General features: G+C 32.7%; 2 protein-coding genes across 2 annotated transcripts; one reads left to right on the top strand and one right to left on the bottom strand.

Moving 5' to 3' along the window:
- Nucleotides 1-2,097: 2,097 nt before the first annotated feature.
- LOC120083825 (CASP-like protein 1B2) lies at nucleotides 2,098-4,287 on the bottom strand. The gene is made up of 3 exons (XM_039039710.1): nucleotides 4,002-4,287; nucleotides 2,521-2,644; nucleotides 2,098-2,432 (listed from the first exon to the last, which is right to left on the bottom strand). The coding sequence occupies exons 1-3, from the start codon at nucleotides 4,256-4,258 to the stop codon at nucleotides 2,193-2,195; spliced, it is 621 nt and encodes a 206-aa protein (XP_038895638.1). The 5' UTR covers nucleotides 4,259-4,287; the 3' UTR covers nucleotides 2,098-2,192.
- Nucleotides 4,288-18,820: 14,533 nt separating this feature from the next.
- Nucleotides 18,821-24,857, top strand: LOC120083093 (alpha-glucosidase). The gene is made up of 5 exons (XM_039038646.1): nucleotides 18,821-19,147; nucleotides 21,351-22,060; nucleotides 22,658-22,888; nucleotides 23,045-23,691; nucleotides 23,827-24,857. Exons 1-5 carry the CDS (start codon nucleotides 18,885-18,887, stop codon nucleotides 24,712-24,714), a joined length of 2,739 nt encoding a protein of 912 aa, XP_038894574.1. The 5' UTR covers nucleotides 18,821-18,884; the 3' UTR covers nucleotides 24,715-24,857.
- The last annotated feature ends 475 nt before the right edge of the window (nucleotides 24,858-25,332 follow it).

Here is a 25,332-nt window from a genome sequence, read left to right as displayed (position 1 = left end):
GCTTGAAGATGGGGTATTTATAGCTTTTCTCCATTACGATGAAGAAATGCTAATAAAAATAAGGGACTTTCAATAGTGTTCCTAAAATTGTCAGGAAAACTTTTTATGGTACTTTTTCCAGTACAATGAAACATTTCCATATTGAATTAAAGCTATCATATGTCAACTTTCTATAGCAATATTAATAGTTGTACAAAAACGCTATGAAAAGTGGAGGACTATTAATAACATCGGATACGATAACATTTATAAAACGTTATGAAAACACTTTATAGTGTTTTTACAATGTTATTAAAAACACTATTGAAACATTTTCATAGCGTTTTTATAGCGTTGGAAAAGCACTATCAAAACGTTTCAATAACTTTTTTTGGCATTAGACAAATGCTATTGAAAGTTTTGATAGCACTTTTCTAACGCTATAAAAAACGCTATCAAAACATTTCAATAGCGGATTTTATGCTATGAAAAGTTCTCATAACGTCATATATGCACTATCAAAACGGACTTTTTATAGTGTTTTTATAGCGTTGAAAAAACGCTATGGAAAGTCATGGTCTTTCAATAACATGGATTACGACAACATTTCGAAAATACTATGGAAAGTCTACGATAGCATTTTTTTAATGCTATTATAAGTGATATTTCTTGTAGTGTTATCTCAAAAAAAATTCAATTTAGTAAAAGCAGTTTCAATCGATCATTCTCCAATTAATTGTGGTATGAAGGACCCGATATTGTGCTCAAAACACTCTCTATAAGTCTCAAAAACTCTAAAACTTGATGATTGTGGTCGGCCAAAAATTCTAGATTAGATAGCAAAAGTTTTCCAAAATTCTAAAACTTTCCTTAATTGACACCCCAGAGTCACGATACTATTGCGTAGTGACACGGAATAGCACCGCAGTGCTATGGTCTTTTCTTTCTATCTCATGTGAAGCGCAATGTCATGGCGCTAGAGGGCATCGCATCGCTGCCCTGTCTTTGGGCTTTTTTTTCTTTCCTCTTTTCGATGTTTGATTTGATTTTGACCTTCTTAGACATATTTAGTCCGTTTTAGCTTTTTTTAACTCTGAATCTTGATCACGAATACAATCCCTCGAAATCACTAGCAAACAACATTAGATCTAACAACATCAATCATAAACAACTCTAAATAAAAAGGGAAATAAAAGTACTTTTTAAGTGCTTTTCAGTGGACACATGTAAAATGATTGTCTTGGCAGAGCAAGTTTGTCAAAGGCTCTGGATTATGTGCTAACGTTATCTCTCTCATAAGGGAAGATTGTGAATTGTTCTTTTAAATAAAGATATAGCATCCTGATGGTATATGCTTGCTTTACCACGACAAAGGATATAATATTAACAGTTCCACAAGTTTGTAGATGGGCATTAGATGGTACGTGTGTTGTAATAAAAGTTATGTTAATAGCTGAACTGAGCCAAGTTGGTGGAAGTTAGACCACAAATTTCTGTAGGATTTATTGACAAGTGATAAAAAAATTGAAAGATAATGTTCTAAGTCATTTATTTTTATGGTAGAGTAGGTTATAGTTTTATGGGTTAAAAATTATAATAGTTGATAGTGATAATAAATGCACAATAGCTAGAATGCTTCCAATATTACTCAAAGGTGGAATTTTTGTAGAGTATTGGCAAATTGAAATATTTTTGGGCCTAGGTCTCTTGGTCACTTGAACAAAATATTTGAAATCTTTTGGCTTCTATGGGCATGGATTCTGCCAAAATTTGTCAAACTCCTATGTCTAGTAGTGTTGATCTTAATACCACTGCTTCTACATGCTATGATGCAACACATTATCACCAAATTGTTGGGTCTCTACAATATATAATCTCACATTTACTCGCTTTGACATATCATTTGTTATCAACCGTGTTAGTCATTTTATGCAGTCACCAACAGTGCTTCACTTCATGATCATCAAGCATATTCTTCGTTATCATTGTGATATTCTAAGTCTTGGTATCCTTTTCCGACTAGAGAAGAAGAATAGTTCTTTTCTTAGGTAAGATTTGTTTAGCTTCAACATGGAAAAGTAATAACATAATTTCATATAGTTGTTGACATCAGCAAAAGTATACAAATTTAACTTCATATTGCATTTTAGCCCAAAAATTAAACTAATCAAACACAATGGACGCAACAAAACGCTGTGTTCGTAGCAAGTCAACTATGGTAACGCTATCGAACTGCTCGGTTTGTGTAGCGGCTTGATAATGGAGATGGCGGAGATGAGAAGAAGAAGGCAGAGGCCAACAAAGGAAGCAATGAGCGCACCGGCACCATGGTCGCAGTAGGCAGAGAATTTGTCACAAATCTTGTTCCATCTGGCATGTTTATTTCCATTCTTTCCAAGTGCTGCCATGAAAGTCGCTGCACCGTCGCCCATCGACGCAAGAGCCACCGTCATCTGCCACCATTTTGATCGATCAAATGTTATTGATGTTGAAAATTTGAAATTGAGATGGGAATTAAGGTATGAAGAAGGTGTATTTTACCATGTCTAGAATGGCAATAATTGGAAGACGGAAGCCATGGAATTGGAATTTGGGTCCAAAGATGTGTAAGGCTATCATCGTCCAGTTGTGTAGAGTGGCCATTCCATTTGCTATGACAAAGAATCTTGCACCAAATATATATTGCTAACTTACGCTATTGTTTAGAGAGTTTGTGTGATTCTATTGGAAAGGAACAAATTTAATTTTGCCCTATAGGTTTTTGGGCGACTGTTTTTAGTAAGTTCTGAAGAATTGATTTCCTAAAATTGATTTTCATATCGGTATATTCATGTTTGGTTCTAAGTTTTAAAAGTGATTTTGAATTATCATGTTTGATTTCAAGAGTGATCATGAGATTATCAAACTATTAAAATGACATTTTTATTTGAAATACTATGGGTAAACTTTACTTTAAAAAAAGTAGAATTTTTTGTGGGGGATTCCCCGTCAATCATCCCACTAAAAGCACATCTCAATTAATCTTTAAAAAATCAATTTCAAATTATTCATAATTTTTTAGATTCAATTTCAATATTTTCCAAATATCAATTTTTAGAAGAAAATTAAGTGATTTTCACCATGGCAAAAGTGATTTTAACTATGTGAAAAATATCACTTCTAAATATATCCTTGATTAATTAAAATTTTAGTATAGTTTGTAAAAAAAAGGTACCTTCCAAGTGTTCATCATTCATTCTCTAACTCTCTAATTATCGAAGTTGAACTCAAAAATAAAAGATAAAAAAGAAAAATTTTATGATCTCTAAGATCTCATTTTGTTAACCGTTTTTTCAACATTTCTTACATGCACATTTGAGTTCTAACCAAAATTTAAAAAACAAAATCATGTTTTCAAAAACTACCGTCTTATTTGATAACCAAGTTTTTGTAATGCAAGCAATAAACACTGTTTTTTACTCACAATTTCCTATATTTTGTCGTTTGTTAATACAAGATACTATATTTCTGTTATCTAAATAGTTTTAGAAAAGTAATTTTGGTTTTAAGAATTAAATTCAAGTGTTGATTTGACAGGAAGTCAATTGAAGAAGCTTACACAAAGGCAAAAGTTAATTTGGTTTAGTTTTTAAAAATAGGTTAAACTACAAATTTGATCCTTATGATTTGAAAAAAAAACGTAAGATTTTAGTTCTTATGATTTTAAAATTTAAAATTCAATCTTTGTGGTCTAATAAAACCTCATAAATAACCCATATAGTTTTATCAAATCATAGGGATTATTTATGCCATCCCTACGTAATGGCTATTTATGAAGGTTTTATTAAACCATATGAACACAATTCTATAATTCTATTCATAAATCATAAGAATTAAATTCTACTTTAGTCCAAAATATGATTATAATAATATCATTCTAAGAAAGGAACTTTTAGATAAAAATAGAGATTATAAACATAATGTACAAAAGAAGGAAAGTTATAAAACAAATATTTAACATATTTTCAATTTAAGAAGCTTACACAAAGGCAGGAGTGTGGTAGAAATGAGCAGATACAATGGCAGTAAGTGGATCAGTTCCAATAGTGGCAACAACAATAGATTTAGACTCTTTATTAAGAGCCATCACAAGGGTTGCTGAGGCAGTGGCTAAAGAAGCCACAAATCTCACCAAAACAAACCCCCAATTCCTCTTTATTTTTGCCATTGCAAGATGCTTGTACTCACCAACATTCTCATCTGCTTTTGCTGCTGCTGCTTCAGATTGTAAAGAAGCCATGGGGTTACCAAATTCAATGTCTTGGCTTTGTTTCTAATCACTAATATTTTGATGCTAATTAAGGATTTGATTTTGGGTATTTATAACCAACTGAAGTTTGTTGAGTTTGAGAAGTAATCAAACAAGTCTTGGCCAGAAATTTAATGGCAGTTGTTTCTTTGGGTGGTGTGACTATGTACTGATGTTCTTTTGGTGGTTTGGAAATTGGAAATATATTAAATTATGAGAGATTAATTAATTATTTAGTCTAACCATATTGTAGCTACTTTGTATTATATTTCCTCACCACATTACACCTAACACACACCTTTTTCCCCCTCCTCTGAAGCTAGTTAGTTTTATCAGCAGATGATCAATATCAACCTTCATGGAAATTTTACAATATAAAAGTTTGTTTTTAATTAAAAAAAAATTAGTCAATATATTACTAATCATTGATTATAGTTAGCGGATTTATAATTTAATTAGTGGTTCTTATTGCTTACTAGTTAATCAATATTTAAATTAATCGGGAATATATGTTCATGACTATATATAGAATAAGGAAAATTACACCTTTTATAATTCTCAAGTTTGAAAGAATGAACGTGTTTGATTCATGAGTTTTCAAAATGTATTTTTTTAGTTCTAAATTTTTAAAGAGTGCATTTGATTCTTTTAAAATATATTTTTCTAGTCTTGGAATTTTAAGAAGAATGTTTAAAAGATATATGAAGTATTTTTTATTTTAAATAATTCTATGATATTTTAAATTAGAATAGTAATTGTGATTAGATTATGGGAAAGTATTTCTTCTTTCATTACGGGAAAGTATTTCTTCTCTCATTCTTCTTCACATTCCCTCCTTTCTTCTCTTAAAGGGAAGAGGGAAGAAGGGTGGAGGGTGGGGGAGAAAACGTAAGAGAGAGGACATAATTTTCTAAAATTATTTATAATGTATAATGTCATATAATTATTTTAAATAATAAAAAATTCTTCAAGGACATTTTCGAGTCATCGGTCATCGGTTCTCAGTCCTAGTCATTGGTATCAATCCGATCACCAATTTCCAGTTGCCAACCATTGGTGTTGAGTCCCTAGTCACAGTCCATGGTCTCTATTCACTAAAAGAAATTTGACTTTTTCCAACGGTCAAAAACCATTGAGAGGAGTTAGAAAATCTTCGAAAAAGGCTTCCTGACACATTTTTACCGTTGGCATGATTGTCAGGTAGGAGTGCAACAAAAAATCGAAAACTCAAAAAGCCAAACCAATTCAAACTGATCGAATGGTTTGGTTTGATTTTTTAGTATAAAATTTGACATATTGGTTTATATTTGGAGAACACCAAAAAGTATTGATTCAGACCAGTTTTATATTATAAAAATCAATCAAAACCGAATCGATCCAATGGTATATATACCCTTAAAAGTAAACTATCTTTTGGTATTTTAATTATTATAGTGCATGTATATTTGTTGTTTAGAAAAAAGACCAATTATTTTGAACTGTATATATTTTTTATTTAAAAAAGTGCCAAGAAAAAAATAAAATGTCAAATTTCAATTTATTAAAAAATAAAAAAATAAATAGACCCAATTTTAATTTTTAAACTAGCAAAAAGAATCAATTCAAAACAAAGTGGTAATAAAAACATTGAAAGAAAAAAATGCCAAAACTCGAGGACCAAATTGATAAACCAATCCAATGGTTTCGTTCTTTATTGGACATTGGTTTGTCCTTTTTACTTCACTTACCTACAACTTATGTTTTAGCCTTTAAAGTCTAGTTTCAACACTTACTGCATTTTCCTCTACTTTTATCCTTCTTCAAGCTTCTTATTATCCAAGTTCTAACCTAATTACTCAAAGTGAAATTTCGAGGGTTTACAATTAAGATTCATATTAAATATTATATTATATCCACAAAACATAAACCCCATAATATAAAAAAACATTATATCTACAAAACATAAACATCAAATAAATTACATATTATCCACAAAGTTTAAGCCTCTAGTATCTGGCTATCTGATCATTGAGTTTTCTAAATAGACATTTTAGTTCTCCAGGTTTGTTAATAGTACTAAATGGAGAAATTAACACCGATAAACATTATATCTGATCATTGGTTAGTTCTCCATAACAATTACAAAATTAAATAGAAGAAAAATAGAGAAATTAACACGGATAACTTTATAGTGGTTTGACACAACTAGACCTACATCCACTTCCCAAACTCTTCTTGGGTATGCATTACGAACTTTACTTTTTTCATGACTTAGAGTCGAACTGCTACAATGTTCTTTTTTCAAGTGCAAGAACAAACTTGATCCTTTCCACGGTTGAGAATCAAACCGTTACGATACTTTTGTTATGGGTTCTAGAGTAACCTTTTACAATAGGTTTGGAAGAATTAAGAATACACTTGACAAACTCTCTAAAAGAGTGGATACAAGTTTAAGCACCTCAACAAATAAATCCTCACTACAATATATCTCTCTCAAGAATAAGATGAAAAGAAAAAATGAGAGATTTGAGAGAATAACAATGGAGAATTTGTGTTATATGGAGGATTGAGAATAATGAAAATTGTTATTAAAATTTGAAAAAAAAAATGATGAGTTTAAATAGAGGGGAAAGATAGTGAAAACCAAATTCAATTTGGCCAATTAAATGTTGTCAAAATGAAATTTAATGGATGAGATTAAAAGAAAAAGAAAAATAAATATTATATATATAATATTTCTATTAAAAGTATAAATCCCCAACAGCAACTGTGCATAGAAGTAATGATTATATACATATTTTTAAATTTTAAAAACTATACAAATCATACTAAAGGGAATTTATATATATGTATATATTTGTTTTGAAAGTAGAAAATTACCGTTATGTATATACGTTAGAGAAAATACGTATATTTACTTTTAGAAAAAGTGCGGCCACTTGTCACATTCTAAGAAGGTCAAAGCATCCCAACACCACCAGGTTTCTGCCAAGTATCTACTCTTGGTTTTGTCACGTCATCACTATGGCCATTTTTCAGTCGACTTATTTTGGTAATATCTTCCTCATTTAAGCTATGAGTTAGGTGATTCAATTTGTTGAAACTATTTTTCGAGCTCTATGTAATTTATTCTTCAAAATACTCAAATTGTTAATAAATTAATTCAGGTTGTTATCATCAAAACATTAATTAACTAATTAATTTGATATTAGGAGTTAAAAACCTAACAACCAAGTGTATGAATAGATAGTTGTTGAATGTTGAGTAAAAATAATAAATTAGAATGGATGAACAGGGGAACAATAATATTTCAACCAATCGAGCAATGGGTAAACCCTCGAGTTTTGTTAAAGGCAAATCAAACAGGAACATTAAGATCAAAGAGATCTAAGTATGAGTTAGGACTATAAGGAGAAAGTTTGAGGATGATTGAAAAAAGAGGAAAGTACTTTAAGGGTTATGAAGCACACGGGTATTCAGTGAATGTGTAGAGGCTTGGTTAAGGAGGGAAAGTTTGGCTAAGTATGGAAGCCATACATTGAAGGCTTGATGAGGTGTGCGATGGACTAAGCATTTGGAGGTTAGTAAGCATAAGTTAGGCATTGAGGTAGGTGAGAGCATGGCTAAGGGTTGATCGAGGGTGAGGGGGCCTTGCATTGAAACCATGGTTGGCCAAGCCTCATGGTGAAGTTAGGTGGACAAGGTGACTCACACGACAAAGGGCTAGGCATTAACCTTAGGCGTTGGTCACACGAGAAGCGTTGAGGTAAGGCCATGCGGCCAAGGGAAGGGTTGTACGTCCAAGTGAAGTATGCGGCCAAGGGAAGAGTTGTGCATTCAAGTGAGGCAATGCGGCCAAGTGTGGGTAGGCATTGGGTAAGGTATGCGGCCAAGTGAGGGTAGGCATTAGGTAAGGTATGCGACCAAAGAAGGGGTGGAGGCGTTGAGTAAGTAAGCTTGGGGAACAAGTTTAGGTTGACAACAAATTGAGACATGTAGCTGAACTGATTGAAGTTGAGCTAAACCTAGGATGAGTGGGCACATGGTAGGACATGCAAAGTTGGGAATGACACCTCAAAAGAAGGTTATGCGTTGACCTATGAAAAATGAAGACATTTCAGCCAACGTGCAAGGAGGTATCAAGGGAAATGCGATGGTACATGCATGCTGAAGGCAACTGGACATGCAAGGGGGGTGAAGTGTCGAGCATTGGTGATGTTGGGACCACTATAAATAGGGTAGTTAGGCGACATTAGTTCTCACAATTCACTCATGCGAATCAAATAAATTTTGTGTGAAAGTGTTGAGAGATGAATGTACTAGGTGATACTAGGCTGACATTTGATTTGGAGAAGTGAGAAATGAGAAATTTGCATTGGAAGGCAGAAAGGTTAGCTGGTCGCATAGGCAGACGTCCATCGCCTAGCACACAGCACATGTGTGCACGCACGCATCATAAGGACGCCATGGACGCCCGTGCAGTGCACAACTCAGCGCATGCCCATGCATGCTATGCTACCAAGCCTCTCGCACGCGCACTCGCCCACATCTCAGTTGTCATGCCTGTGTCACGTCCCGCCTGTGCGAGGAATGCCACCCACTAGCCTACACAATTTACGTAAAAAGTTTTATTTCCAGAAATTGAACCTATTTTTAAGTAAGTTGAGGTGGGTAAGTCAAAATATTCAATTTAAGGATATATTTAGAACCAAAATTAATTTATTTGAGAAATTGGGCTAATTTAGGATTTTCTTGAAATAAGTAGGGTCGTCTGGGAAAGCAGTAGGAAAAGTCACAACCAAGACTGTGAGTGGTTCCTACTTTTATATGATTTGTGAATTTTGTGTATATAAGCTACTATAAATATATATGTAAGGTTTGGAAATGGGCATGATCGAGAAATGTGTCTTCCTGGCTTTTGTTCATTAATTCCATTATGATTTGGTTCTGTTGTTTTGCTAGAATGATTCTTTTACCTTAATAACAAGAATTGACGGGAAAGTAGGATTTTACTAGGAAAATTGTTGGCGTGTCTCAAAGCACGACTAACAGGATATTGTCGACATGTGCACATTCGACAGACTAAGTGGATACTATAATTGTTTTCTTAAACTTGTGAATTGTTTCCTCACTTGCATATTGGAAATAAATAAGATTACTTGGGAAGCACATGATCATGCCAGGAGGAGCTAGTCACTAGGCTGGGAAGGATATATGTTTATGTGTTATGATGCTTGATTGTGGAATTTGTTTTCCAAAAATGAATTTTCAAAGCGAACTTATTTTCTTATAAATTATACCACTTACTGGGCTTTAAGCTCACGTTTTCCAATGTTTTATTTTTCCTCCTAGATAGCGAAAAAAGAACATTTTGAAAATGCCACTCAAGGTCTGGAATTGTCACCCTTCCAAAGTGAAATCCTGAGTCTAGTTATTATTAGAAGTCATTAGGGCTAGCTAGGGTCAAGAATGTTGTAAGTATGAACTCTTGAAACTATCATTAAAAGTTAATTGTAATATACATATTTGTTATCAGATGAGTTAGTTTGAGGATGGACAGTAGGTGTCACAAAGGTGGTGTCTGCTATCTTGATGTCCCCTTTCGGGTTGGGGTGAACTCGAGATGGGGTATGACACAATGTGCCTTAGGTGATGTAGCTACATCATACCTGGATAGTGACTTAGTCATGGGCAGGATGAAAATTCCTCCTATTCAATATTCTTTCAAGTTTCTTTAGAAGATCTAAACATCTAAGGTCCATATTTCTATGGTTAGCTGAATCTAGATTAATTTCATATAGTTTCTTTATCCTATGACGTAACCTTATTTATGAGGCTACATGACAATCCTATTTCTAGACTCTTGGTCTCTTTTTTTTTTTTTTTTTGTAATATAAGTTTACATCCTAACCTTCTCAGTATTAAGACTCCACTAGATTTTTCATTAAGTGGCGGGTTTAATTTAGCAAGTTTTATCTATGAACTCAACAAAGGAAATGCATGGTCAAATAAGTATAAAGCATAAGCATTGTTCAAGCTAAAAAACCTAGGGTATCCACATAATTGAACCTCTTAGAGAATTTAGCTCGTGATTAAGAACAAATGAAGGGATTTCATTATATCATAAACTATGATTACAAGATGAATGTTCAACGGAAGAAAATAAAAGAAAAGAGAAAAGTGCAAAGATAAACTAAGAAATGTTGGAAATACAATATAAGAATTCTTTGAGGCAAATTTTCACTCTCCTAATCTCTCCCTGGGATAGATACTGCTATTTTTAATGATGAATCCTATCTCTCCATATGTTTAAACGGGGTAGAGATAATCTAAAGCTAAAGTCTTCAGAGGATCTTTCATTCTTGAAGTTTTTTTACTAGGAAGGTGAGGTTTCGTCCAAAAGGTGGCTAAATATCGTGCATGAATCGTGGACGCTTGAAAGAGGAAGCTTCTCATCTTTATATAGGCCCGAATCAGTTGAGAGGAGACCGAAATTAATGCTCCATAGGTTTACCAACCAATTCTAGCACTGAAAAACAACTTTGGACTATGAGAATAGCAATTGTAGACGACTGGTCAAAATTCCAAAAAGAAGTAGGGTTTTGATGCGCGTGCATCATCTTCAGGCGATGTAGGTGCACCGACACAAGTTCTACAAAACAGTCAAAATTTCCTGCAAAAGTTTATAAAGTCAATTAGAATCAGTAAAAACCAAATTTTAAGACTAAAAGGATCTTCATATGACTACTTTATCTATTTAAGACCACATGATAGGGTAAAACATAAATTACCATTTTATTAAGTAAAAGCTTAGAAATATCATCCAAAAACATGTCTTCTATGACATGCATCAATAGGTAGTAATCAAAAACCAAGACCAAGGACATGCGATTAATGATCGATGACTAGGACCATGGATTGACAATTGGCGATTAGGACTAGAAATTGGGGATTGACGACCACTCCAACGATTAGGAGCAAGGACTAGTAACCAATGATAGGGACTAAAGAGCGAGATTAGCACCTGGCGATAGGGATCGACGACCATCAATGATAAAAAGTTAAGCAACCAAGGTGACAATGAAGCTCTGCAGGATGAAAATGAAGCTTAAAAAGCTCAAATGAAGCTTATGCTAAAAATCAATGGGAGGCACTCCAAGTCAACCTAATCACGAAGCAATCATTATGCCACAAAGACTAATGACAAGAGCTAGAGTTAAAAGACTTCAAGAAGGATTAAATGCTTACTTCCAAGCTAAGTTGACAATCTATAGTGAAGAGTTGCAACCTTTTAAGTTCTAAGAGACACTTAGTACCCAAGAGATAAAGAATCTAAAAATCCAGATTCGTCATACACATCTTTAATGCTTTATGTATCTATTTATTTTATGTACTTGCATTTATTGAAGATTCATGAATGACTTAATTGTTTGGATGAAGTTAGACTATATAGGTGCAAGGTTATGTCCTTTTTTAGTGACCTTTCATTTATTATAAATAATGTTGTCTTTTGGTCTTTTCACAATACGTTGAATTTAGATGAAAATTTTCTCCTAGAGTTAAATATCTCCCAATCTGTTATGCTTTCTTAGTATCCTTATGTTTAGAATGCATGCATAGAACTTTCAATCTAGTATGATCAATTAGATTGTGGAGATTTAAAATCTTGAAGATAGACATAAGTCCTTTCTGTTAGATTTTATGTCCTAAAACTCGTAGTTTGTAAATAGAAACATATTCTATTTTCAATAAAGATGTTATTGATGTTTATTCAATAAAGTTGTTGTTGAATATATAAAAATTTCACTTGTTAAGACTAAATCTAATAAACTTAAAGATCCATGACTATTATATGAATACTTAAACTTTATGTGGAGACATAAGAGTGGATCAAATTCAGTAAATAGCCAAAAGGGTCTATAGTATACAAATAAGATTGAGTACCTTATTCTGGTAACACTATCGGATGCGGCGCGGCCCACTCTATAGTTGTTACAATCGTTGTAAAGTTCTACAAAACAAAGTGATCCTAATTCGTTCATGTGAAGACATGAGGAGTGCAGACGTCTTATGCAATGAGTTTGTATAAGATCGAACCATAAAATAAGTCACTCCTACTTTATAACATTATTTATTGTTTAAAGACTGACTATTTCAAAGCGATGGCCTAGGTAACTTAACCTTAATCCTGAGCTAACTATGAACTCCTGTTTCTCGAAATTATCCTTAGATTTGCATGGGTGAGGGTTGACTTAACAACGCTGACTCAATAAGCCTCTCATTTCAGGGGTAATCCGGGTAGATAACTGGGGACATAGGGTGCAAGATGGAATTCACTCCTACCCGCTTTTAGAGTTAGTAGAAAAGTTGTTCCCTGTACTGAATCTGGGCCTTAAACCACCCTCTCATTAGCCCGAGAGGGACTCGGTTTAGTGATTGGATCGCAAACCAATTGTTCAGTAGAGGATCAGTGGGACTTAAAGAACAAGAGGTAATCTCGGGGGTAAAACAGCTATTAACCCAATCGTTATTACAAACAAACTGTGAAGGGTTAACTTACTAATTTTGGTTATATCGAGTGGACACAATATATCTACAGTGAAGGGAGTGCAACTATTGGACTTTAGTGGAGTGACCTGATAGTTAACAAATGAGGATTAATTCGGTTTAAAGATTTTAGCCGGTTAATCTTAGATTGTTGGAGCCCATGATCTGTAGGTCCATTAGATTCCCCTACTAGCTCACAAACGGAATAAACCTTAGAATAACGTGATGAGTAAATTTAAAACATTCAAATTCGAATTAAGGGAATTAATAATCATATGTGATATAATTACACGTTTAATTATCAAATTAAATGAAATTGGAGGAATTAGATAATATTTAAATATAGTTTAAATATTAAATTCATGAATAGGGATTCATGGTAGTGCAATTGGTGTTTAATTAATTTAATATTTGATATTAAATTAATAGAATTAATTAAATTATTTAATTAATTATTAATTTTATTTGATAAAATAATTAATTGAATTAATTTTTATAAAATTAATAATTTTTCAGTTTAATTAAAAGAATTGAAACTGAAAATAGTTTTTGATTTTGAAAATTGTTTCAAAATTGAAAAGGAAAGATTGAAATTGGAAAACTCACAAAAGGTGGGATTTTCCCACTTTTAGCTTTAACACCTTACTCATCAAAATCCACTAAATTCACCAAAGAGTTGGTGTCTTCATTTGATGAAGACTTTAAGCATGCAGTATTTGATACAAAACTGCTGAATTATTCAACTGAGAAAAGCATGCAAAGTGAATTATAGTGTTGAGAAAAACTGAAGAAGGATTCTTGGTTTTCTCTGCAGTGTTCATCTTCTCTTCTTAAATTCCCTACAAATCTCAGCTCATTTTGAGCCCCACAACTTAATCTAAAGTCCTAGAGGATAATAGGGAAGATCTATTGGAGGTTCACGTGAAGGAACTCTTATTCAAGAATACCTACGAACGGAAGCAGATCTTTCCAATTCATTGTGACAAAATTTCCACATATACATTCAAACATACTAAAATGCATTCATAATGCTAAAATATTGACATGTTCAAAAGAACAGTAAATAAGAGATCGAGAGATTGTACCAGTTGAAGGCTTTTTTTTCACAGCAAATCTCACTTTTGCTGAGACGGTAAGTTATTGCTCAGCAAAACCCAATCGTTTACCTCGAACAGTCTCCACACGAACAGAAGGAAACGGAGATGACACTACCACTCAAAGCCCTTACTATTCTTGGAGTGAGAATCCAAAGTGTGGGCTTTGTTCGGATTTGGTAAAGGGAAGGAGGAAGAGAGATTGTATACAACGATCAAACAAGTGGGAGATAGGCTCGTCTATTGTATAGACAAAATGCTTGATCGTTTAGGTGAAGTATACGAACGTGTAGGAAAAAGGTAAGCGATCGTCTAAACAATCGTGTAGGAAAAGATAAGTGATCGTCTAAACGATTGTGTAGAAAAACTAAGTGATCGTATAGACGATTGTTTAGTAAATATCGGGTGTTAAATGATCGCTTAGGAAAAGCTAAACGATCGTTTAGTAAATCGCACGCGCGGGTGTAATTGTTAAGCGATCACTTAGCACTATCGTATAGGTAAGCGATCGTTTAGGTACTATCATATAGGCATAGATTTTCTAAGCGATGATACACTTCAACACAATGTCCGTTCCTCTCATGTTTAATACACCGTGAGCTATTTATGCATCTCAAAGTGATCTTTCAACTTACTCATCCATTATTAAAACAGAAGAGACGCCGTCTCATTACCCTTTTAACCGTCCAATTAATAGACAATGAATATGATCACATCATATTCATAACTTATGAATTAATATCATCATAGTATTTTTCCTCCACTAGATATAAATCATATTTATATCCAATTTCCTCCAAATTAATGTATCTCATACATAAAGTTAATTATATCATATATAATTAACTAGTTCGACTATATCATATATAATCGAACTCCCTCTTGTCAATTTGAACATTTCAAACTGACTCTCAGCTTGTATCTAAGATACCAAGGGGACCTTATTGACTTATGGCTCAAAGCTCCAACGGTACGTGAATAGTTGACTAAACTCTTTAATCACGATATCCACCATCCATTAACTGTCAGGCATTCCACTAAAGACTGTCAGTTGAAATCTTCTTGCCATAGATATATTTATATGTCCATTGGATATAACTAATCATCAGTACGATGACCTTCACAGATGTTCGTAATTACAGCAGGCCAATTTTTCGTTTTGCCTCTGTAGTTACATCTTACTCCTTAAGTATCACTGATCCCTCTAGTGAACAATACAACATAGTCCTACTATGTGTGAACACCTCTCGGGCCATGAAAAGGTATGTGGCGCCACATTGTTCAAGCCCCAGGATCAGCTGTTAAGAGAGAAATCTATCTACTTACCCCTGCTTTGGGAAAGGAGTGAACTCCACCTTGTGAAGTTGAGTTCCCAGCTCCCAAATCAGAAAAATCCTCAAAGTGGTAGGTTTGAGTCGGCGCGTTGGCCACTCGCACCCATGAAAATCAAAGGACCGCCCTCAATGGCAGGAGTTCCCAACTCACTCAGGATTGAGGTCATGTTACCTATGGTTATCCTAGTGAAGTGAAGNGGAGTTCCCAACTCACTCAGGATTGAGGTCATGTTACCTATGGTTATCCTAGTGAAGTGAAGTCTCAATCATGAACGGAGTTATATGACGAGACGTTAACACTTCGAGGTCAGGTCTTATACAAACTCTTTGTATAGGACGCCCTCACTCGCATGTCCACTACACAAATGATTAGGATCAAACCATCTTTGACAAATCACAACACTTGTAACAATTCCACAAAGTGGGTCGCATCTGTAGTATTACCAGGATAAGGTTTCCCTCCTATATCTATATACTACAGACTATTTTGGTTGTCATTTAAGACATGATCCACTTGTATGTCATTACATACATGCTTAAGTTACATAAAGATAACCAAGGATATTAAGTTTATTGGTTTGTGGTAAAATAAAAATATCTAAATGTGCAAACCTACCACTTTGAGTACATATCATATATATTATACATCACAAGCTTTCTTACAAAGTTATTTACAAACTACAGGACTTTAGGGCACAAACCCCAACATCACGACCAGTAGAGGAGAAGATTGCAGCTGATTTTGAAGTTTCAAGAATATCTTTAAAGGTATTTATGAAACCCTCTTCATATTATATGAGCATGCTTGATTTGAAGCTAAAATTGATGAATTAGAGTGTTTAATGATTATGTTTTCTTCTGCTATTAGCTTGCTAAAACCAACACTTTCTTCATGATCTTTGATCATTTTTCCAAGTCAGATCTATTTAACTTTCTTCAGCACTTTTATCAATTCGTTATTAGGGTTATTCTTATTATAGTTGTAGGAATTCACCATGAATAAACGGGAGTTTTCAAACGTAATTAAGGTAATTCCATTATCAACCAAACATCGCTGGAGAGGTTGGATCCCAAGTCCCAATCATTGGCCACTCGTCGACCACACTATGTGTTGGTCGGTGGTAGTCAGCAATTGGTGGTGTGTAATTGATCACTTGTCCTGACCACTAGTTGCTATGGTGGTTATGGGTCATCGATCTCTACCATTGTTGTAGTGGTTTGATCATTAATCTCTAAAAATTACAAATTTAGTCCTTAAACCTTCAACTTTTTAGAAATTCACACATACAAAATCGAAAGTATATATAGTGTTCAATCATTAGGCATTAGTATAAGTTTTAAATTTAAATATAATATATCAATTCATTTTTTAAAAAACTTGAATTTATCAAGGACTTCTTATAGATAAAACCGCAAGTTTAGTATTGGGAGTGGTTTATCAATATTCATTCAAAATCCATTTAAAGTATAACATAGATGTATCAATAGTATATTAATAGTTACTAAAAATATATTTCATAAACATCATTAGTAAATACTCATGATCTCAATTCATTTTAAGTATAGTATTGGCGTGTCAATAATATATCAATGCATATTCAAAATATAATTCAAGTATATCAGTAATATATTAGTACCCGTTCAAAATTTTATTTCAAGTATATATATTATTAGTGCATTAGTAGTATTTCAAAATTCATTTAGAGTACAAATTATTGTATCAATATTCTATCAATACTCACTAAAAACTAATTTCAAGTATATCGAGATGGTGTATTTTGGTAGTATATTTGTCATTCCTTCTAAATAAAATTTCAAGTATAACATTAGCATATTATTATATCAACGTTAACACAAAAATCATTTTAAGTATAACGAACGTTGATATATCGTTATTATATCAATTATTCTTAAAAATATATTTGTTCAAGTATATCCAATACCTATTCAAAACTCAATTTCAAGTGTTTCACTGATATATCAATAGTTTAGTTAATTTAGAATGGTTACCAATGTGACAACTTGAACCATTATAAGTTGATTATATTGTAATAGAAAAATAATATTCTATAACAAAAGAATAAGGATTCAATTTAAGTCTACGAATAATAGTAAATGCGCAATTACTTATTGATTGATAAATATGGTTTATGAATGATAATTTGGTATATCAATCATATAACTTACATACTTAATATTTAGTATATTAATGAAAGTCCACAAATAATCACAAAGGCACAAGCACTTTTTGACAATAATTATATGACTTGTAATTTTGATATATCAATTGTATAAATTATATATTTTATATTTGGTATAGTACTTAAGTGATATACCAAATAGAAAGTTGATACACTAATAAGGATAAATTTGAAATAATAAAACATGAAAATCAACTTTCATATTTTTTTTGTTATATTTTAAAAAAACTATCTAAGTTTGTAAATGTATTTTTATTTTATTATTATTTTTTTGTTAGCCACTCCCTCTATTTCTTAACAAAGTTCACATATACATTCGGTAACGAAAACTGGTGTGATTGTAATAGGATTTCATTAATAGATCAATCGTAATAGACCACGATCGTAAATATAATTGGATTACTTATGATTATGTTTATTGAAAATTATGAATCTGTCATATCTACTGTTATTGTTATCATTGAGGGTCAAACAGTTACTGTAACAATAATAGTAAATGTGACAAACTTTGCTGTTCTCATATTATAACGGTAAGGATAACGTAATTTCCAAATGTAATCGAATTAATCACCCTCCAGTCCTCAATCAAATTGTACTTTTTTATTATAAATTTTGAAGTGAGCCCCTCGGTACAGATACATAACACAAATAAATAATACCAAAGGTAATCAAATAAGACACACTTTTCAGATTATCATTGATTTATTACTTTCCCTAAAATAATGGTGGCCACAATTGCTAGGGTTGACAATGGAGCGGAGCCGAGGATGAACTCCCCGTCCCGTCCCCATGGGGATTTATAATCTCTATCCCTCCCCATTCCCTGTTTTGGGGAATCGGGGAATCCCCATTTGGGATCGGGTCCCGCTGGAAAAAATCTCTCATTTAATTTTTGTATTTTTATTATTTATTTATTTAAAATCAATAAAATTTTAGTTTATATTCAAATTTTATATATTTTAATATAAAAAAATAGTATTATATTATTTTGTTTATTTAATAATTAAAAAAATTTAAGATAATTATATAATGAAATAAATTTTAAAAAAGAAAAAAAAAATTATAAAAATTAAAACAGTAGCTTATCGGGGACGGGTGGGGATACCGTCCTCGTCTCTGGTCGGGGACTCGTTTTTAATCCCCGATCAAGTTGGAGATTTTTCGTCCCAATTGAGGTGAGGACCCGATCCCGTGGGGACTTTTGCCAACCCTAGCCATTGCAAAATTTATATATATTATATATATATATATATATATTTATTTATTTATTTATTGGAAGCCGGCATTGTTATTGGCCAAATAAAATACCACGTTTCGGAATCGAAATAATAAATAAAACCCAAAAATGGTCAACAATGGAGAGTGACATTTTGGAATTAGAAGATAAGATGAGAAATGACGTCCAATGTCCAATGTCCAATGGACCTAACCTCACTCACACACACTTCCCAGTGCGACAACGATGGGGAGTGGTTCCAAAGCCATGAGGACACCATTTTCTCAATCTCTTCAACCTCCTCTACTTTTCCCTGCCCTCCTATTCTTTCTTTTCCCTTCCTTCTTTCCTAATTTAGTTGCTGGATCTCTATCCGCCGTCGGATATGGATACCGAATCAGATCCAGCCACGTCGATCCCGCCGGAAAGTCGTTGACCGCCGATCTTGACCTCATCAGAACCTCCCCCGTCAATGGACCTGATGTTCCCAGACTTACCCTCCAAGCCACGTTAGTTTCTTCTTCTTCTTCTGCTTATTTTGTTATTATTTTACTTTCATTAAATTTACGATTCTGATTAATGTATTTTATTTATCTTAACTCTTTTTTTTTTTTTTCGTTCTGTTTGAGATAGAGGTCGAAATGAGAGAAATATACCTTTTAATTAATGTATTTGGAATGAGTTGGGAATAAATTCAAATGCTTTTTAAACCGAATCAAATTTTCTAAAGCACCTTTATTAAAAAAAAAGTTGGTATTTAAATTGTGTACGTTTAGATAATCCTAAATTTTTTAAAATCTTAATAAATAGAAAATAGGATTGTTTTTAAATATAGAAAAATGAATTAAAATCTTTATAAAATATAATAAAAGTTTAGAATTATAATAGATGTTGATAAACACTAATAGAGTCTATTAGTGTCTATCAACGTCTATCATTGATAATTTTAAAATTTTACTATATCTTGTAAATATTCAACGGTTTTATCCTTTGAAATAATTTTTCTAAAAAAATACTTTACAAAATTATGTTGCTTTGAAAACTATTTTCTGGAAAATAGATTATTATAAAAGAAGGAAAAAACATATTTTTTTAATTTATAAAATCTAACGAGATATGTTATCTATAGTATATGTTTTGAAAAATGTAAAATATTGTACTTAAAAAGAAAAAATATATATATAATATAAAAACATTTTTATTGAAAATATCTTATCCTACAAGTTTTTTTAAAGTTATTGTAAATAGTTAACAAAAATTTAGGTGTAATTGCAGCGATCTCTTGTGCAATCTATGCGGTACTCAATACAAAAATTAACACATGTCAATTTTTATTTTTATTTTACTTTTTGTGGATAGAAGAAATAGAACCTAGGTTGCATTAAGTATTGTAGAATATTTAGTTAAGCTTGTTTGAAATATTTTTTTAGTTTTAAGACTTTTTTAAAAATTACTTTCAATAAAAAAAAAATTATATCTTTTCCATTAATTACTATAAAAAAGTTTTTTTTAACTAATTATAAGTTTTTCTTAAATAACTAAATTACAAATCCATTAATTTTTATATTTATATCTAATAGGTCTCTAAATTTTCAATTTTGTTCTAATAGATACTAACATATTTGAAATTCTTATAATCGACCCATTAGACACTTATTGAATTTTATATCAATTTGAACCTTAAATTTGAAATTTTATATCTAATCATACTCATTTTTTAAAAAAATAAATAATGTTAAATAAGTCTAGGACCTACCATAAATATATCGGATACAAAATCAAAACTTTAGAAAAACTAGTAGATACTTTTTAAAATTTATGAATCAAAGAAACACAAATTTAAAAACTCAAAGATTAAATCGAAATCTAAAATAATTAATTTTCAACTAAAACTTTAATTTTAAAATCAAATGCTAGAGTATAAAAGAAATAACAATTCAGTTTTAACTTTGGGAACAAGAAATAAATTATAAAATATATCCCTAAACTTTATAATTAATTTATTTTAAAATGAGACTATACTTTCAAAAGTTGTAATAGTACCCCTTACATTTTATAAATGCTTCAAAACTATTATTGGTGCATTAGAATTTTGGAGGAACGTTAAGACTTGAAACGAGTATGAAAGTGTCAGGTCACTCCTATACTATTTTAAATCTAATTTTCATCCAATATTACAATGAAGTTTTTAAAGGATAATTTGAAAATGGTTATAAGAAGATCAACGTAAATATTAAACCTTTGTAAAGAATATAAATATATTTTTAAATGAAATGTACAAGGGTATTTTTTGTAATTTAGCCAAGAACAAATAAATAAAAAAGGAATACCTACTAGATTTCTAGATTTTAAAGTGTTACACTTTTAATTACGTTTTGAGTTTAGTTTTAATTTAGTCCAACTGTTTTAAAATGTTATAATTTTACCAAGATTTGAGTTTTGTTTTAATTTTGTCCATTTATAACATTTTGAAATTTAGAGATTAAATTAAAATCAAATTCAAAATTAAACAAATGAAAACTAAAATCTTATTTTTTATTATTATTATTATTGGAGCAATAAGAAAACTAAACCTAAAGCTTATTATTATTATTACTATTATTTTACACTAAACCTAAAGCTTAGGGATAATATATATATATATATATATATATATATATATTTCTTAATAAATAAAAAGTTACAAAATAAATATGGAATACGCCATTGCAGGTTTGAAACCAAAGATCGGCTGAGAATACGAATAACAGACTCAACTCGTGAACGGTGGGAGATTCCAGACCAGATAATTCCCCGTCGATCGAGCTCCCGTATCCGTTCCTTGCCGGAAAACCATGTTGGCTCGCCTAGAACTTCTTTCATCTCCGATCCAGCTTCTGACCTCATTTTCACTCTCCACTACACCGCACCGTTCGGCTTTTCCGTGCTCCGGCGATCGTCCGGTGATGTTCTCTTCGACACGTCGCCTGATTTATCGGATTCAGAGACTTTTCTTGTCTTCAAGGACCAATACATTCAACTATCTTCTTCGCTTCCTAAGGACAGATCCTCTATCTTTGGCATTGGCGAGCAAACCAGGGAGTCGTTCAAGCTCATGCCGGATAAAAACAAAACTCTAACGCTTTGGAACGCCGATATTGGTAGTGTGAATCTTGATGTGAACCTCTACGGTGCACATCCTTTCTACATTGATGTCCGGTCGCCGTCTGGAGATGGTAAAGTTGCGGCAGGGACGACGCATGGAGTTCTGTTACTGAACAGTAATGGTATGGATATTATATACTCTGGCCATAGGATTATGTACAAGGTTATTGGTGGAATCATTGATTTATACTTCTTTGCGGGTCCGTCGCCGATTTCGGTGATAGATCAATATACGGAGCTTATTGGGCGGCCTGCACCTGTGCCATATTGGTCGTTTGGTAAGTATTCCTATTGTCTTGATATTTATGTCTGTGGGATTATTTTGAGATTTCATCTACAACAGCAGTTAGTTTTTGAATTTGTGCATCAAATCGGAAAGTTCAATTTATATAGAATAGAAGATTTCCCGGATCGGTGATTTGTCCTGGTTCTTTCCTCTAGTTTTTGCAACATCAAGTTAATGATTTGATCCTGTGGCTTTTAGAAAGACACTGAATTTGAATAGAAACTGATATTTGTACATTTGACTTTCAGTTCTTTAATCGAGTTTTTGCTATTTGAAAGAGATAAGGAAGATACTTTTCAATATTGCTACTTAAAGTGAATTCAGACCGAAGTGAACTAATTCTAGCTAATTGCTTGTAAAAATCACTTTATATGTTTGGAATTCAATACCATGTGGGAGTAAGGAGATTCGGGTTTGACCTCATGGTCGAGGGAATGCTCATGTTGACACTCTAATCACTTAATTAAAAGGAAAGCACATCCATTCATTTACACTCTAATTTATCTTTCAGTTTGAGCTATTCATTTCTTTTTTCTAATCATTCTATGCCACAAATAATAAATAGTAAACTAAATATTCTTGTGTGAAGGTTTTCACCAATGTCGTTATGGCTACAAGAATGTTTCTGATCTTGAGAGTGTAGTTGCTCGATATGCCAAAGCCGGTATACCTCTTGAAGTTATGTGGACAGACATTGATTACATGGATGGATATAAGGACTTTACTTTTGATCCCGTCAATTTTCCCGCGGAGAAGATGAAGAAATTTGTTGATAATCTTCATAAAAATGGACAAAAATATGTACTCATCTTGGATCCTGGTATGTTCTTTAGCAATGCAATCTTTCTCGTATATGGAAAATGGAAGTATTTCTTTCCTCTTCCCTTCTTCCTTATGTTTTGATTTCTCGACATATTTCTGGCCCACGCGCAAGGCAACTGCTCATGTATTTTCTTATACTTTTATTGTTATGCAGGTATTAGTACAAATAATACATATGGGACATTCATCCGAGGGAAAAGAGCTGATATCTTTATACAATACGACGGGGTCCCATACTTGGGTGAGGTTTGGCCTGGACCTGTTTACTTCCCTGATTTTCTTCATCCAAACAGTGAGAATTTTTGGGGTGGTGAGATTCAATTATTTCGAGATATTGTTCCATTTGATGGTCTTTGGATTGATATGAATGAGATATCAAATTTTATTACTTCTTCAACTAGCCCATTTTCTAACCTTGATAACCCTCCTTACATGATTAATAATGCTGGAGTCCGACGTCCCCTTAACAATAAGACTGTGCCAGCATCAATTCTTCATTTTGGTAACTTGACAGAGTATAATACTCATAACTTGTACGGTTTCTTAGAGTCAAAGGCTACTCATGCCTCATTAGTGAAAGTAACAGGCAAAAGACCATTTGTTCTGTCAAGATCAACTTTTGTAGGCTCTGGGAAATACACAGCACATTGGACTGGAGATAATGGTGCGACGTGGAATGATTTACGGAACACAATTCCCTCCATTTTGAACTTTGGACTCTTTGGAATTCCAATGGTTGGTGCTGACATATGTGGATTTTCCGGAGATACGACAGAAGAGCTTTGCGGACGTTGGATTCAGGTGCAAGCTTCTCTCACCATTTTATCATACTAGACAATGTGTTGGAAGATGTTGTCTACCAAAACACTGAAGTTTGGCTGTTTTGGTAGGAAAGATTACAACTAAATGAAATCAAAACTTGTTCAACCTTTGCAGTTAGGTGCATTTTACCCATTTGCCAGAGATCATTCTGATAAAGGATCCATTCGCCAAGAGCTTTATCTTTGGGATACGGTTGCTGCATCGGCCAGGAAGGTGCTTGCGCTTCGCTATCGCTTACTTCCTTACTTCTACACTTTGATGTACGAGGCACACAAAAAGGGGACACCAATTGCACGCCCTCTCTTCTTCTCGTTCCCTCAGGATATCAAGACCTATGGAATCAACTCTCAGTTTCTACTTGGAGAAGGTGTATTGGTTTCTCCAGTTCTGAAGGAGGGAGCTGTTTCTGTTGATGCATATTTCCCTACAGGAAACTGGTTTAGCCTATTTAACTATTCAGAGTTAGTGGCTGTAAAGTCAGGGCAACGAATCACTCTCGACGCACCTGCAGATCATATAAATGTGCACGTCAGGGAAGGAAACATTTTAGCATTGCATGGAAAGGCGATGACAACGCGAGCAGCCCGAGAGACTGCATATGAGCTATTAGTAGTTGTCAGCAATGATCAAAGCAGCTTCGGAGAGGTTTTCTTGGATGATGGAGAAGTGGTGGAAATGGGAGCAGAAGGAGGTAATTGGAGTTTGGTAAGATTTTATAGTGAAGCAGTTGGGAGTAAGTTAGTAGTCAAATCTCAGGTTATAAATGGAGGATTTGCTTTGAGCCAAAATCTGATCATTGACAAGGTGACTTTTGTAGGCTTTGAAAGGCCTAAGAAAATGGTTGACCTAGGTTTAAATATAAGCAAGGGAGTAAAATTGAATGGAAATTCAACCATCAGAAAAACTTATAAGTACTTTGCCAAGGTTATGAATGTTGAGATCTCAGGCCTATCCATTCCTATCTGGGAGGAATTCATGTTGGAGATGACACCAATAAGTTGAATGTCCCAACATGTTATAGTATGTTTTCTTAAATAAAAGAATTATTGTTCATCAATGACATGTAGGTATTTCACATGTAATACTAATAGTATGTTTTCTCAAATGAAAGTCTGATTAGTTTGGATAAGTACTTAATATCACAATAGCTACTTCTGTTGCCTTTTGTACTCTTATTATTAAAAGGAAACAAAAGGAAAAATAATACAATTTTTGTCTCTAGGTTTTGGGATTAGTTTCCATTCGGTTTTCAAATTTCAAAATGTTACACGTTTGGTTTTTAAGTTTTGAGTTTGATTTCAATTTAGTCTCTAGTTTTTGAAATGTTACAATTTTATTATTGAGATTTGGGTTTTGTTACAATTTAGCCTCTATGTTTCAAGATTTATATTTTTAACCTCAAATTTTCATTAAATACTTACTTTCCGTCATTGGCATTAATTTCTATTAATCAATGTAAAATAATTATGAAGTGAAATTTTAAATTTAATCTTGATATTGATGAAAAATAGTATAACTTAATTAATTATAATTCTTATAGTTCTTATAATTCTTTTAAATTAATTAATAGATATTATATGTGAACCTTGAACCCTGTTTCCCTACTTAAGTATGACTAAT

The sequence above is a fragment of the Benincasa hispida genome, chromosome 8, assembly GCF_009727055.1.
Source record: "Benincasa hispida cultivar B227 chromosome 8, ASM972705v1, whole genome shotgun sequence".
NCBI lineage: Eukaryota > Viridiplantae > Streptophyta > Magnoliopsida > Cucurbitales > Cucurbitaceae > Benincasa > Benincasa hispida.
The sequence above is the reverse complement of the archived record's forward strand: the minus strand, read 5'-3'. Positions and strand labels throughout refer to the sequence as shown.